At 38.0% G+C, this 15,457-nt stretch overlaps 1 protein-coding gene across 30 annotated transcripts in view; it reads left to right on the top strand.

Annotated features, from left to right (window-relative positions):
- Dtna (dystrobrevin alpha) overlaps positions 1-15,457 on the top strand; it is a 374,420-nt gene that overhangs the window by 340,087 nt on the left and 18,876 nt on the right. For 15 of the 30 annotated variants that reach the window (XM_087193512.1, XM_087193429.1, XM_087193447.1 and 12 more), the window contains 3 exons: positions 2,094-2,207; positions 6,998-7,094; positions 8,883-8,903. In XM_087193512.1, the coding sequence (XP_087049638.1) occupies positions 2,094-2,207; positions 6,998-7,094; positions 8,883-8,903 (232 nt within the window). Of the gene's footprint in view, positions 1-2,093; positions 2,208-6,997; positions 7,095-8,882; positions 11,529-15,457 lie in introns of those variants that run through there. The other 15 variants (XM_087193498.1, XM_087193490.1, XM_087193464.1 and 12 more) reach the window with 3 other exon arrangements.

Below are 15,457 nucleotides of genomic sequence, written 5' to 3'. Positions count from 1 at the left end.
ATAGCACTGGCTACCAAGCCTTTAACATGTGGGCCTTTGGGGGTCATACAAGATCCATACTGTAGTAACATGTCAGTGATAATAACCTTTAGAAGACAATGTTTCCTTAGAACCCTTCAGGAGCCCTAGTGTTCAGGAGGTTAGTGTTAAGAGTAAGAGGACTCTTCAAATTACACTGTATTAGTCACAGCCTGCCTAGGCTAAATCAATCACATTAAATACCAGAAACCAAGACAGTCTGATACACTGGATTTGGAGCTACCTAGCCTGAGTTCAGATCACCTAATTGTTACTGAACTTGAGAAAGTCTTTTAACTGATATGTGCCTTGATTTCCTCATTCATGAAACAGAGACAATAGTAGTACCTACATGTCATAAGATGGTTATAAAAATACATAAAAGAAGACAGCACAGTTCTACCAGTGTACATTATGTATTTTTCATTATTTTTTTTCTTACCAGACCTGCTTCTCTCTCTTCCTTTCTTGGGCTAAGTGGCTCTGTCATTGTCTCTGCCACCTACAAGGAGAAATGACGGGAGGCATAAAATGCCAGGATGCTGGTATTAGAGGAAATCATGGAAACCTCAGTTCTCTTATTTTCAAGCTGAGCTCTTTGGTAGCCTGGGAACCCAGCAGAAGCACCTGGAGAGCAGCATAGTGGTCCCCTTTCTTATTACAGAAGCTCCTTCATAACTGCTTGACATGGGAGATGGGTTTCTATGGATGATTTCTTTTAAAGAAAGATTTCACCCTTTGTACAATAAGGAGTCCAAAAAAGACGGAAGCCCACCCACTTATAGTCCACCCTTCTCCCCATACCTGTGGAAAATGTAATATTCACGGTAATTATGCTTCTGATTTCACTGTGTTTGTGAAGCAGGCAGCTATAAGTCAGCATTTCCAATGCAAAACCATCAAACTCCTTTCTTTTGGTTATTGTGAATTATATAATAAAATTATCATAAGCTATAGTCTTCCTCCTACTGTGCTATATAGAACACAAGAACCTACCCCTTACTAAATGTATTTTGGTACCAGTTATTCCAACTGAGAATTTAAAGGGTCCCAACACAAAGAAATGCTAATTATCCTGATTTGATCATTACATGTTGCATACATATATCAGATTACCATATTGTATCCCATAAAGATGTACAATCAGCCATCTCACTTGCTTACCCAGTTTACCTCCTATCCTCATGCTTTGTTCTGTCCTGTGCATTTTCCAGCGTAGGCGACTGATACCCACAACATCCAAGAATATGTGACTTATAACCTTGCTTAATGGCTTCTTATTCACTTAGGGATAATTTGCCTTGTGCTGGTCGCATATCATTTATGGCCAGGCTGATGTTCACCCAAATGCAGGGCAGCCCAGGCCCCAACATCAATAATAGGCGGACATGTCTCACCCAGTGACAGAGGTCACAGGAATAGCATTCTATGTCACAGACTCAATTACAGTGAATCCTTTTAAAAGCACTTTCTTTCTAAGGATTCCTTCATTGAGATCCATTGTTAAGGCTGAAAAATGATAGGAAAAAAGAGAAAGAATTTTGCCTAATGGGGATTCACAGATAAATTCAGTGAGAAGAATTTCATTCTTGGTGAGAGAATGAGGTTATTTAGTTTTGTGTAACAAGCACCCTTTATTCTTATTTTCCCCCTAAGCACCTCTTACTTGGTAGCTGCAGGCACTTTATGGTGTCAGAGTGTGATCATAAATAATAGGAAGATACATTTTTGTCTCTTAAGCAATGCACTCATCAAAGTTGGACACATTACTACAGCGCTACATGACTTACTAGAGAGATGGCTAGGTCCTGGTGTTAATTCTCAGGGACATCTTGCAGAGCCTTCTTTGTGGTGCTGGATATGCTGGAGATGAAATCAGCCTGTCCCTCACCCACAGCACCAAGCCAGCTCCAGCCTAACCTCAGAAACACAGTCTGTTGGTTAGTGAAGGTTGGTTCTGCCTCTACAAACAGGATGCTCCCTTCTCTCTCTGTACTGGGGCCCAGACTTGCTCAGATGTTAGTGTCCTAGAAGTTAGCTGACCCTGGTTTCTCACCTTTCTCCTCTCTCCCAAGAGAAATCTTACAGGAGATCCAGAGGCTTCGGCTTGAGCATGAGCAAGCTTCTCAGCCCACTCCAGAAAAGGCACAGCAGAACCCCACGCTGCTGGCAGAGCTCCGGCTCCTCAGGTAAGAAGGGCTGCCCAGTCATCATAGGGAATACAGACATTTGAGGTCTTTAACACATCTGTGTCCAGCCAGGAAACAGTCCTTAGCCGCTATAACTGCTGACATTTGTTTGTTTTTTAATAGCATACACCTAATTGAAGAGATTTGGGCAATTTGAAATTTATGTTTTATTCATTTATTAGACACATAGAAAAGGAAACAATATTCTTTAAATCACAAACATCATCGCTCACTGAAAAAAAATTTAACTCAGCTCTTTTTATTTGCATTATCAGCAGTGTGTTTATGTCACAAATGCTCAGCAAAGCAAGCACATAAACAGCTAAACAACTGCTATACATTTCTAAATTCTCAAGTTTACATGTAACCCATAAAAGGAAATCTACTTTTCTCTAAATCTGGATCCCTAATAGCTTTACATATAGGTCTTTAAAAACAGATGACGTACCTCTTTCTTCTGCAAATGAATGAAAAAGCCTCATCTTATCTAGTTTGTGATCATAGAACATTCGAGTTGGAAGGAATTGAAGGTCATCTGACTAATCCCTGAATTTCAGTGCACTTCTCAGAGTCAGAAAGCTAGAAAGCAGCCCACCTTGGGTGAGGATTGTAGTCTCCTCCACTACTCCCATGGTGCAAAGTGTAGCCAAACCCCATGGTGCTGACTTAGCACCATACCTTAAATATAGCAGATGCTCAACTGTATTTGTGTAGCAAGCGACACAAAAATAAATTCAAAGACATTCCCCCACAGAACTCTCATACTGATCTCTCACAAAGCACTTTTAATTAGCAAGAATTACATTTTCTGTTTCTACTGGGCATCAAGTACATTCCAGGTACTGCATAACTCTGAATCATACTTTGTGTAGTAAGTACAGATGCCTCTTCTCTGAAACCATTATCAGAACTAGTGTCACTGTATAACAAGTCCCTATTGGTTGCAGCCATGCTTGCTTCTAGGGATTCTATCCCAGCCCTACTCTTCAGATGTATTAACACCTGAGCACTGGCCCTGCCTGCTGTCCAGCTGGGATCCACTGTGCCTCTCCTAGGCCTGTGACAGAGGCAGACACATCAAAGGCTTCACCTGTGGAAAGGAGATCTGCAGAACTTGCAGCTCGTACAGGTTGCTTAATGTGAAGAGGTTACTTTACACTTTTGAATAATAAAATCACTTAATGGAACAAATTTTTTTTTTCTTTTGGTACCGGGGATCGAACTCGGGACCTTGTGCTTTCGAGACAGGCAACGGAACCACTGAGCTAAATCCCCGGCCCCTGGAACAAAAATTCTTCCATCTCAACCTATCTGGTTGCTGTCCTACCCTCAATGAGGTGTACTAGAAATTCTTGCACATTTGACTACACTATTACCTAGAAGAGGTGGAAAGGAAAAGGAAAAGTTGATGTTTCATATTATCTTCATAAAGGCATTTAGAAGGAAATGCCTGCTTGACAGTCTTTTGTGAAATAGGATCATCTAGGTCCTTCACTCTCAACTTTAGTTGAAAGTTAAATCTAAGTGCACAGAAATGTAACAGAAAAAGCCAACATGGAAATAGTCATTCATCTCTCAGGATCAGAGCAGTTTCTTGTCTCTGCCTTAAGTGCTTTTTATGTCTCTTCCATCAGTCATTGTTTCTCTATTGGAGGGATGATGACTAGAAATTTCCCATAAGCATTTTCAAGGGTTCCCCCATTTAGCTTTTGCTTTTGAAAGCATTTTGGTCCATTTGAGTGTAGTCTAGGAAATTGTCCAGATGTGCCTGGGTCATTGATGATGTGTCTTCCAACTGATATTTCTTCCTTCCTTGGAACAGCATGATAATTCTCCTGGCCCTGACTTATGGGCATCCCAGGACCCCCGCTGAGCCAAAGCTATGCTAAGGAGTCCGGATTTTCCAGAAACTTCTATGCCATTGGCCCTCCCTGTCATCAGGTGGCCCAGCTGATTTGCTTGCCTGCCTCCATATTCTACACATTTCTTCCACCTGAAGGAAGAACTACTCTTCCTTGAAGGATAGTTCTAGATACTTATAAACCACTTATTCTATGCTAAGCATATTCACAATGGGAAATTTCACAGATATCCTGATTAAGACACCCTGTTCTGGGTATATTTCAGACTTTCATACAGTTCCCAAACAGTAGCTCCTTACAAAGTGACTTTGGCCTTGGTTCACAGGAGATCCATCCATGAACCAAGCCATAGGAACTCCTTACTGTAGCTGTCACAGAGGTCGCCATTACATCCTTCCCAGCTGCCTCTTATCAACAAGAGAAATGCCTTTCACCTGGGGGTAGGAGAGAGCAAGAAGTCATTGCAACTTTGCTTTTCATGAATCCATTGTTTTATTTTTATCTTAAAATCTCTATGACCTTCTAAGTGGGCATGTTTCCCTTTTTACTTTAGCCACAAAAAAACAGAAAGCCATGTTTCCAGCTCAGACATGGTTATATAATAGGCATTTCTGTGTGCTACTTTGACACTTATACACTAAGCTCTACATATGCTGTGCCATATAATAGCTATAACAGACCTAGACCTAGAAGATAGATACTATTATTAGACTCCTTTTATAAATAAGGAAACTGGGATTCATGGAAGTTTTTAAAAAGTTGCAGACATTATAACCTTTCACCATTAAGTATTTATGGGTATATTTTCTAAGAAAAAAATCTTATTTAACCATGGTACCAACCTTAAAGTCAGGAAATTAATGTGGATATATATTACTGTTTTATATATAATCTATATGAAGATATTGCCATTTCTCCCAACATTAGCCTAGAAGAAAGTAGGCTTTTACACACATACCAAATTAGAAATAATCCAACAGAACTTCAAACTAAAAGCATTCCTTTATAACTGAATACATTTAACTATAGGAAAATAAAATTACTGTTAAGTCTTTATTTTCTCGTATCTCCTAGGAATGGTGGAGACTATACCACATATTTGTTAATGGACTCACATTTGACAAACACTAATATATAAGATTGAGTACAGTAAAGGCACTATTAAATAATTTTAATTGAATTAAATGCTATTTTTAAGAGATTACTACTGTGAGATAAATGTACAATAAGATTATTAAGACTGTTTAATGTTGGCTAATACTAAATTAATGCTACTTAAATTTTTCTAATATCTTTTAAAGGCCTCTTTTAGTATTTCTTACTTACAGTATTAAGATTTGGCTTTGACCTACTTGTCAAGGTGCTCCTGTGACCAAAATGCCAACAATTATACAGCAGCATTAAGAAAAAAACTAGAAATACATAAGAAATGTTATCCACTTTTGTCTCAAGTCCTACGGTGGATGTACTTGGAACACCATGAGTTGAAGAAAAACAGCTAAGGATTTGTCATTGAGGAATATTTTTGAAAGACATACAATATTGGAAGGCTTCAACCCAAGGAGACAAAGACTAAAATAAGATACCACTAAAAGCTTTAAATTACAATGTTCCCCTTTCTCTGGATTCAGAGAAGAGGCAGTTGTAAAGGAAATTAAAGGAAAAATTGCTACAGGAGTAAGCTGTAAGGGGCAAAAACATAAATATATTCAGAAAGGACTGAGATATTTATAAATTTTAAATTCAGAATTCATCATAGAGAAAGCCTACATGAAAGCAAACCAAAAGTGTCTCATTTATACCCCTAACCTGTCCTCCTATAAACATCTTTCAACTGAATGAGTCATGGACCTAACTCACTGTGGCATTTTTATATTGTCAGTTTTTCATTTCATAGACCCTGCTATAGCTCCACTTAATATGGTGTCTGTGCCATGGAGACTAGCTATGTTCATTCACACATTAATGCATACGTGGTTGAGGCATCCACACATTTTAGAGTAGAAGTTCTAATATTTCAACTTCAAACAGAAGCCTTTGGGGCAAGTAAAAGAATGTGTACATTACTTTTTCACTAATGACCATAAAATAATGGACTTGAAATTAATTTGGAAGTGTACATAACTTCAGAAATGTAGCCTATTAATATTCTTCTCCACACTTTTAATTCTTTCCCCTTTTGAAGATATTTTTGGTACTTCTTAGTGTCAACATAAATGGTACAGTATATTGTCCTTAATGGTGTCCATTCTTGCTGAGAGTTTAATAGAAGTTCAGCAAAACAAAATTAAATTAAACAAACACAAACCTCATATATTACTTTCAGTTGTAGAACAACTATGTAGGAACTCCCTTATTCTGACTTTATTAAATCAAACCCAAACCAAATAATTTACATAGATTACAGTATGTACAATTAATATTTTAATAGGGCACCATTTTGCCTATTGAGGATGGAACATATTAAAAATATACATTTTTACACCAGGCTTCATATACTAAAGTAAACCTTATTTTCCATGAATTAACAAAAGGTGCCTTGGATTTGGAGGATCTGGAGGACTGGCCCTTGTCGGAGACACTTTGGTGTTTGTTTTTTGCCTCAAGGGAAGTCAATGGCACAGAACAAAGCCTGCTGTATAATAAATATACATAAAATATTTTATTAAATGATTACTTAACTCAGCATAGGAGGATGGAAATGTTAAAAAGAATTTTAATTCTGTTTAAATTTAGTATAACTTCTAGCAAATAAAAGTACAGTTCAAGAGGCAAATGTCCATTCATGTAAAGACAGTTACGCCTGGTAACCAGATCAAAAAGCTGGAGATTCCCTTTTTCAGAAAGTCCGCTGATCTACAAAACTGGAAAATGTGTTCACCTCAGTGAGTTGAATGCTGTTTCTGATGACAACTGCTTCTTTCTTAGACAGCGCAAGGACGAGCTGGAACAGAGAATGTCTGCTCTCCAGGAGAGCCGGAGAGAGCTAATGGTCCAGTTAGAAGGTCTCATGAAGCTCCTAAAGGTAAGACATTTCAAATAAACCTACAACTGAAGCATTTATAAATTTTTCTGCATATAATGTGTGATGGCTTTACCTATACAGTAACTATATGTGATTTCCCCCCAAAATGTTGCAAACTGAGATATGGAACCATTTCTTGGACCCATGAAAGAGTAGCAGTCAATTACAGAGCTTATTCTGATCCATTTCCTGGCACTGAATTGCTAATGCCCTTCATAGAGCAACCTCTTGACCTATTTCTAGTTCTTGATCTTTATGTTGTCCCTAAAAATGATAAAACTGGATTTATTTAGAAGTGTCTTACATGAAATAGCTTTCAACAGTTCTAACTAAATTGAACAGAGGCTAATGTCCAATTCAGAAAATTAAGAAATAGCCACTAAACAATCTTGGTGATTACAGTTTTATTAAGAAGATTAATTTTTGTTTATTTCAGTATTTGGTCCCATTTGTATAGCTATAACAAGTCACATGACTTCTACAGATTTCAAATATAAACTGTAAATGGGAATATTTCCTTACTGTTGTAGAAGACTATTTAACAAGGTGGTCTATAGAAGTCCTTTATAGAGTGCTGTAATCTATTATTCACTTTGGAAGTGACAGTCCTCCTTCAGTAAACCCTTATTTCCTTCATCAGTACCACTAAATTACTTTGCAAAGCAAAAGTAGATGAATTATGGCCACATGTCCACAGTTGGCCTGGTAGAATTATCACTGCTTCATGGTCATCCTGCCCAAGATGAGCAAACATGAAACAAAATGGATTGAAACTGCCACAAATGGATCAAACTATCAGAATTAAAGCTTCTGATAGGAGAAAAATGAAGGAAATGTCCCTAGGCAGCTCACTGTAAGGCAAGATGCCCTGACTTTTAATTCATACATACCCCTTATACAGTATCCCCAACACACCATCACTGGTCTTTTCTGTATTGTCCTTCCTTCTTTCTTTTTTCCTTTCCCTTCTTTCTTTCCTTCTTCCCTCTTTGCTTCTCTTTTTCTTTATTTTTTCTTTCTTTCTATTTCTTTTTAGTTTTTCTTTCCTTTCTTTAGCAAATAATTTTGCATCCTCTGTTCCCAGGCACTACACTTGTAATGTTTCTTTCTTTTGTTTTCTTTATTGTTTTGTTCCACTTTTCATCCTTTTTTCTTTATCATCAGTGTCCACTTGGGGAATGCTTTATCACTACTTCACAAAATTTACATTTTAGTGCATTAGGCACATAAAGTATAGAATTCAAGGAGTTTTGTATAATTTATAGTAAGATAGAACTAGATCATTGATAAGTTGCTGCTGTTTCTGGCCTATGGTCTGATTTGATCTGACAGAAAAGCTCTTTTTTGCTTCCCTTTCCAAACATGTCAGATGAAGAGGTCCAAATTCATCTTACCTTTAACTGAATGGCAGGAAACTTTGGGAAATGCCCTCTGCTGGTCTTCCTATAGCTTCTGTTACTGTAATGTTGGGATAGTTGTCTATTGACCACCTACTATCTTGGTACCAACCTGGGCCAACTGAGTACAGCTTTTTTACCAAGATATACAAACATGAGTTTAGAGAGACAGATCGTGTTGAGAGATGGTTGGAAACATGGAGGAAAGGAATGAGCCAGTAGTCTCAAATATCTACTTGGCTTGGATGTACAATCACTGAAGTAGCGGAGGCCTGGACCTACCTTCATACCTATGTTGACATTTCCTCCATCTTGCCTTCCTTCACACTGTGTAGATGCTCTTATGGGAACCCTGGGTAATCTAACTGTTATTGATTCGATCTTTCTGTAGGAAGAAGAACTGAAGCAGGGAGTAAGTTATGTCCCCTACTGCAGGTCTTAACTAACAGTGGAGGGGCCTGCCGTCCTGCTGTTTTTCTCATTGCTTTTGCCTCTAATGTATGTTCATGCTTCAGTTTGGAAAGAAAAAAGAATTATACTAATTTGCTTCCTTTTCAATGTAGTGCTTGAATTGAGATTATAAAATTTAGCATTTTTTATAACTATCACTGCTGTCTGCACCAAAAGAAGAACTATTATATCTTTTAGAAGAGGGAACAAACTGTAATTTGTTGGAAACATTTTAGATCCCCCAGTGTGTATGTTTCAAATCAGTTTTATGCTTCTCTGCACTGATGATCAGACCCTTCTCTTAATAGAAAAACACAGCCACTAGAGCTACCCAGAGGTTAATGTTGTCTTAAAACCTACACCACGCAAACGCAAATCCTCATGTCCTCTCCATGAATATTCAGTTCAGTTTCTGTTCTGTTGAAAAAGTGCAGAAACTTTTTGTAAGAATCAGGTGAGGGATTTTTGTAAAAATCCCCTACCATCAAATAACTACTAGGCCCCCTCTCTCTCCCACTGCTCACCACAATGTGCTCAATCATGTGAAAGACTATACCAAGTACCTGACTATCCACTTCCCATCTTTTTGGTTCTTCCCCAAAGCAGATGTTGATTGACAATAATCTCTAAAAAATAGGAAACTTTCAGCCTTTCTCATCACCAAAACCTTTCTGCTCTGGGAGTTCCCAAGGTCATTACATACATTTTTTTTCCATAGTTAGGGGCATTGGGATTCTCTAACCTTGTCCTAAACTGGAGCCCTGTGTCTAGCCCATATGGTCAGATTCAGAAGCCAAGAAAGGGAGTAGCATACTCAAAATAATAACAGTAATAATATGGTAAATTAAATAGAGGCCAAAGAAAGCAGCTGTACTGTTCGGTGCATGTACCAACCTGTATATGACAATATATCCGACTTGCTAGCATTATTTAAAAGTTTCACAGCATTTCCATGGATTGATTAGAACTGCAGCCTGTCCGATTTCAACATCTTTTTAATTCTTCTGTATGCTCTTTTCTATTATTCATTGTGTGTGTTTGTGTGTAACAAAGAACGTTTGCAAAATGCTGAACACATTTTTACCCTTCATTCCCATCATCTGTAAAAAAAGGAAAAGTGTTAAACTAACCTGTAATGATAGATAATAAAGACAATGTACTACATTATTTTGTATTTTGTGGAAAAAATTACTGAACTTCAGTCAAATTTTAAAGAGGGATAGTCCCTTTGGGGTAGACACACCACACCGACAGCCTGTGTTACTGCCCATAAAGGCATAAATGGGGATTGCTATTATGCTCTCAACACACTTAGATCATGGTAGAGAAAATACCTTTCTCCTGATACTTCCCTTTGCAAATGGCCTCTTTTCTTTCCGGTAACTTACTTATCATGTGCATAGAAAAAGAAAATATTGCTCAAATACAACCTTCTTCCTCCTAGTGGAAAGAGAGGGTGATCATCCTTAGTCCATCAACCCTGCTTTAGACATTTCCCTTCAGGATCCTTTCCCTACCATTTTCCAAGCAGCACATTTTTGAAAAACTCCCTTTGAGCAGGAAATTCATAAACAGAGGCACAGAGCCCAACCAGGCAGTGCCCTCAAGGTGACATCACTGCTGTCTCGCCTTTCTAGCCCCTCCGATCCCCTTCCAGCTCCAGTATCTGCGAGGGTCAGCCTGCATTGGGACTTACAAGCCCTTAGTACCCCCAGAAGTCAGTAGCAGATTGTCTGGAAGGAGAGTTTACCTGTTTTACTCTTATCACTTTCCTTTTATACTCAAGCCTCTCTTCAAAAAAGGACCCAAGGCCGCTTACAACAAAATATATGAACAGTAACTTCCTAAAATGGAAATAGAAAAATATAAAACTAAGGAAAAGGAAATGTAAATATGCTAATCATAAGGGCCAACGGTGTTTCTCTGAGCTTTCTGACAATGACACAAAAAAAGAAAAATATGACCTGTGGTTCTATCAGTATCAGAATGCCACTTCTCAGGAGAGCAAAATTTCTGCAGCATAAAATATAAAAGAAAATCTTCACTTGGAACTTTATAGAAGTACCGAATAATAAAATGAAAAAACAAAGTCATAGATTTCATGTGGCTGTTTCTCATACTGACCTTCAGTCTAAATTAAAGACAGAACCCTATAAATTGCAGCCCTATAGAAGCAGTTCTATAAAGAAATAAGTACCATCCATACCTATAGACTGCTTATCGTATAACATGATCTAAGGAGAGAATTTAGAGGTTTTAGACCAGCATCTGCTTCTAAATTCTGTTTTTATTTATGAGCCTTTCCCCTCTGGGGACGTTCTCTTTGTAAAATCAAACCTTTAAAGCCCCCCAAAAAACCAACTGTGCTTGATTTAATTAACTTCTACTTGCTTTATTTTAAGTCTGCGTGGTTCAATGTAGTGTTTTATTATACTGGTATATATAATTCCTACTTATACTGTTTCTTGTATAAATGCATGATTTTATCCCCATTGAGGACAGAACATGATTTTTTTAAAAAAATAGTGCCTGTAATATGATGATTATGGTATCACAAGCAATAAATTCTTTTTTGACAAAACTTGAATTGAAGTTATCCTACCCTCTTTCTTCTTTGTGTATCTTTAAGATTTATTGAAGGAGCCATAAAAAGAACACTCATAAAAAGTTTAATAATGAAGGCAGCTGGGGTGTAATTGCAGTAACAGTATGTTCCAGAGTTTCTGGTATCTTTCCAGTTCCAAATATTATGACCAATCTGAAGCCAAGCATTTGACTCTTAGCTTAAGAAGTAAGATCTCAATAATAATTTTCTTAGGAAGATTACTTGGGTTAGATCAGCATTATAGTGGGCCCTGCTCTTCAATCACTGTAAGATCATGAGTAAGTGAATTAACTTCCTGATAATTTATTTCAAACATACTGGTAATTCCTGGCTCATAGAGTTACTGTATACATTTTAAAAGATAATGGATATGAACACACTGTAAAAATACTATATGAATGTCAGATATGAATATGCATATTTAAATGCACACAAAAGGACTCATAGTTTACACACACACACATTCACTTTTCTTAATTACAGTTAATAGTGTCTCCAACAAGGGAAGAAATTTGAACAAGATTTTAATCAGTTCTAATTCTTTTTAATTGCTTTTAATAGTAGTAAAGGGTAATTTTATTTTAGAAAAAGTGACAGAAGCAAACCAGTAAGATAATCTCTTCCCGTTGCTGGTAACATCAGATATGATCCTAGATATGCTAATACATGCAGACTATTGCTGACACTCATTTCTGAGTAGGTATTTTTAAACAGCCAATATAGTAAAAGGCTACAAGTGTCAAACATTCTGTACAATGTGCAACAAGACATTGACAGTCTTTTCTGAAAGATTTCATTTATAACATAGATTTCTCTGTCATAGAGATGTACAAGTTACCCATTTTAATCAAGGACCAAAATTAAATTTGTGTTTATTAACAGGAATTTCTTTTTTGGATTTACAATAAGAATACATTTTAAAAACTACATTTCTAACTTTTGAATCAAATTGTTCCTTATTTGGGAGGGGTATATTATTGGTATTCTGTTAAATAGTACAATCATTTTAACTTGATGGAGGGAAAAGTCAAATACCATCCCAAATTCCATCTCCTGGCCCAATCTCTTCTCTATTTTTACCTGAATGGTCCATTTAACTCAGGAAATTGTAGTCACTCAGATTCCTTCTTCTCTCAAACACACTATGGAATACGACTGGGCCAAAAAGGAACGATTTGGCCAGCCTGAGTTTTACCTTCCTTTACTTCTCTTGCTCATCCTCTTTGATGGGTTTTCTGTGGAGTCCTGCACCAGTCAAATATGAGGGAGGGAATAGTTCACCTTATAAATAATCAACTGCAATATAAAGGCTAATATTTAGTTTTCAAAAAATATACCCTCTCAGTGTCTATCTTCTGTTTTATTTTAAATTTGGGGTTAATTCTAGAGAAATAAAAATAATTTCTCTGCTTAAAACCTTCAAAGTTGACCCTCTACTCTAGTTCAGGATCAACTCCATACTACAAGCCCCAAGCTCAGCTCCTCCCTTCCCTGCTCACGTTTTCCTACTTTCCACAGGGAACCTGGCACTTCGGCCACACTGATCTCCCTGCCATCCCTCCCATACCCCTTGCACATCCTATGCCTTGCTCAGGCTATTCCAAAACCCAGATGTACTTCATTTTTCCTTCCTGGGGAATCTCTGCAATCAAGGCTCAAGCCAAATAACACCTACTCCTTGACCAGTATACTTTGTACACAAAAATCCCTTTAAGAAGCTAAACTGTAGAAATTATCATAAGTGCCATGGCAGTCAATGAACTGTGTTAGAAGAAATGTGCTGCACACTATTTTACTACACTTCCCAGGCTGCTAGGTACAACCAGGCATGACCAGGCTGCACTTGTAGACAAAACTAAGAGGCAGACTTGGGCGGGAGTAATGCTCTGCATTTTATTAAGGTAGGCTGGTTCAGCCTTTAGACCTTTGCCCTTTTCCTTGAAGCATCCCTCATTTCTAGAGCTGAGTAGAAATCAAAATACTTCCTGAAAAAAATTGGAAAATTTATGGATCTTTTCAAACTTAATGATTGATGCAAAGGCAGGTTGAATGAACTCAGGGGATGGTGCATAGAAATTAATTTTTCATTTATTCTCTAGGAAGAGACCTATTTTAAATTTGGCAAGTGTGATATATGTTTTCCTTCTTCCATAAATCAACTCTCTCCTTGGGAATTTTAGATCTACTTATTGATCTGCATGGACCATCATCCCTTAAGTCTTTGCTCCATTAATCACTGAGTAATTTCCAAGGAAAAATGATCATAGAGATTGTTCACTTTAACTCTTCTAAAGTTGTTAGCTGACAGCCATGTTTGATGGTCAGGCCAGAGGCAGCCATCTATAGGGGTCATCACCTGTGCAAATGAAACTCAGTGATATTGCCACCGATCTACCCAAATGCAAAGGGGCATCTACCCAAATGCAAAGGGGCATCTGCCCTGTTCTAGTGACCCTGCAAGAATGGGACAGAAAGGAAGACCAGAGAAGGCATTTGGCACAGTAGGTGCTAGGAAGTTATTGTGTTTCAAACTGGGTAGTGTCCCAACAAAGAAAGATGGGGCTGGCATCTCCCAGGCAGCCAGCATCTACGCCTGCTAGCCTGGGTAGAGACAATATGAATTTGGAGTTGCAAGTTTGGGGAAAGATGCAACCAAATCTTTTCTTCAACACAAAATCTTCCATCTAAATTCTTCATGTAATCAGAATGCTTGGAGTTTCTCCAGTTAAGAGATTCAGTTGAGAGATGGTAGCTATTAGTCATTTACACAAAGGTGCAAGTTAGAGTCAGTCAGTTATTTTCCCCCTCATCACCACAGTCAATTATTTTTCTCTTAACACAGAACCACTAATGGGAGTTTTGGAGACAGGAAGTAAAAAGGAATAGGAATAACTGGTTTTGAAGATCAGATATTAAGCAGAGAGAGACTGGGGCTGGAATGCTTCAGACACACACTGCTAAGAAGGAGAAGTTCCCAGAAAGGAGAGTGGAAGGGCCACATACATGGCTGTCTTTGTAAATGCTTTACAAAGGGAGGAGCCCCATAAGTGCCCTGTGCTGGAGAACCTGGCATAACAGGTGCATGCAGGGCTGGTGTTATACAGCGAAATATTAAAATATTGTCCATTACTGCATGTCTAAAATCACTGGATCCAGATATGTTCTAGATTCAGAATATTTCAGATTTTGAAAGGCAACATAACACAGCTTATCAATCGCCTCATTTTCTATTGGCCCAAATTCATTATGAACAACCTGTGTTCATCAGAGCTTCTTAGATTTCAAAGCTGTAGATTTAGAGATTGTGGACTTGTACTTCTGTACTGGATAAAAAACCCAAAGGCTCTCCTTCCAACTAGCCAAACCTCTCCTTCCAAACCTCTCCCATGACCCAATGACTAAACGGTATTGCCTGGCCCAGCAGGAGGCCCAGCAGCATACTGGGGACAGGCCCTGGGCCTTTTCAGCCTCAGGTTGCTAAACCTTTCTAAACTTAGTGAAACAGAGAGGGACACAGCATTTACCATCCTAAGAAGCATCTGTGATGTTGTGGGAAAGCCCTGAGCCTGCAGTGTAAAGGCTGAGGATCCTTTTTTGTCTCTGCCATTAATTCACTCAGGGACCTTGGGTAACCCAGTTATCTCCTCTGAGTCTCAGCTTGTTAATCTGTAAAATGGAAATAATAATACCTTATATGGTTAAGAGGTTTAAATAAAGTATTTGGGATTAAAGTGCTTTATACACTGTGAATTGCTGTTCCAGTATATCATGATTTCTACTGCCATTAGGAAAATGAAACAAAACAACATATGTAACATTGCTTTATACACTAAATTGCATACACAACTGGAATTGTATTGTTACTGTGAACTTTCCTACCATGCAAGAGGATCTGGCTTCCTGGGATTGTG

The sequence above is a fragment of the Heterocephalus glaber genome, unplaced genomic scaffold (assembly GCF_053883595.1).
Source record: "Heterocephalus glaber isolate CG9 unplaced genomic scaffold, H.glaber_assembly_v1.0 deba00000331, whole genome shotgun sequence".
NCBI classification, from domain to species: Eukaryota; Metazoa; Chordata; class Mammalia; order Rodentia; family Bathyergidae; genus Heterocephalus; species Heterocephalus glaber.
This window is presented reverse-complemented; position numbering and strand designations above follow the sequence as displayed.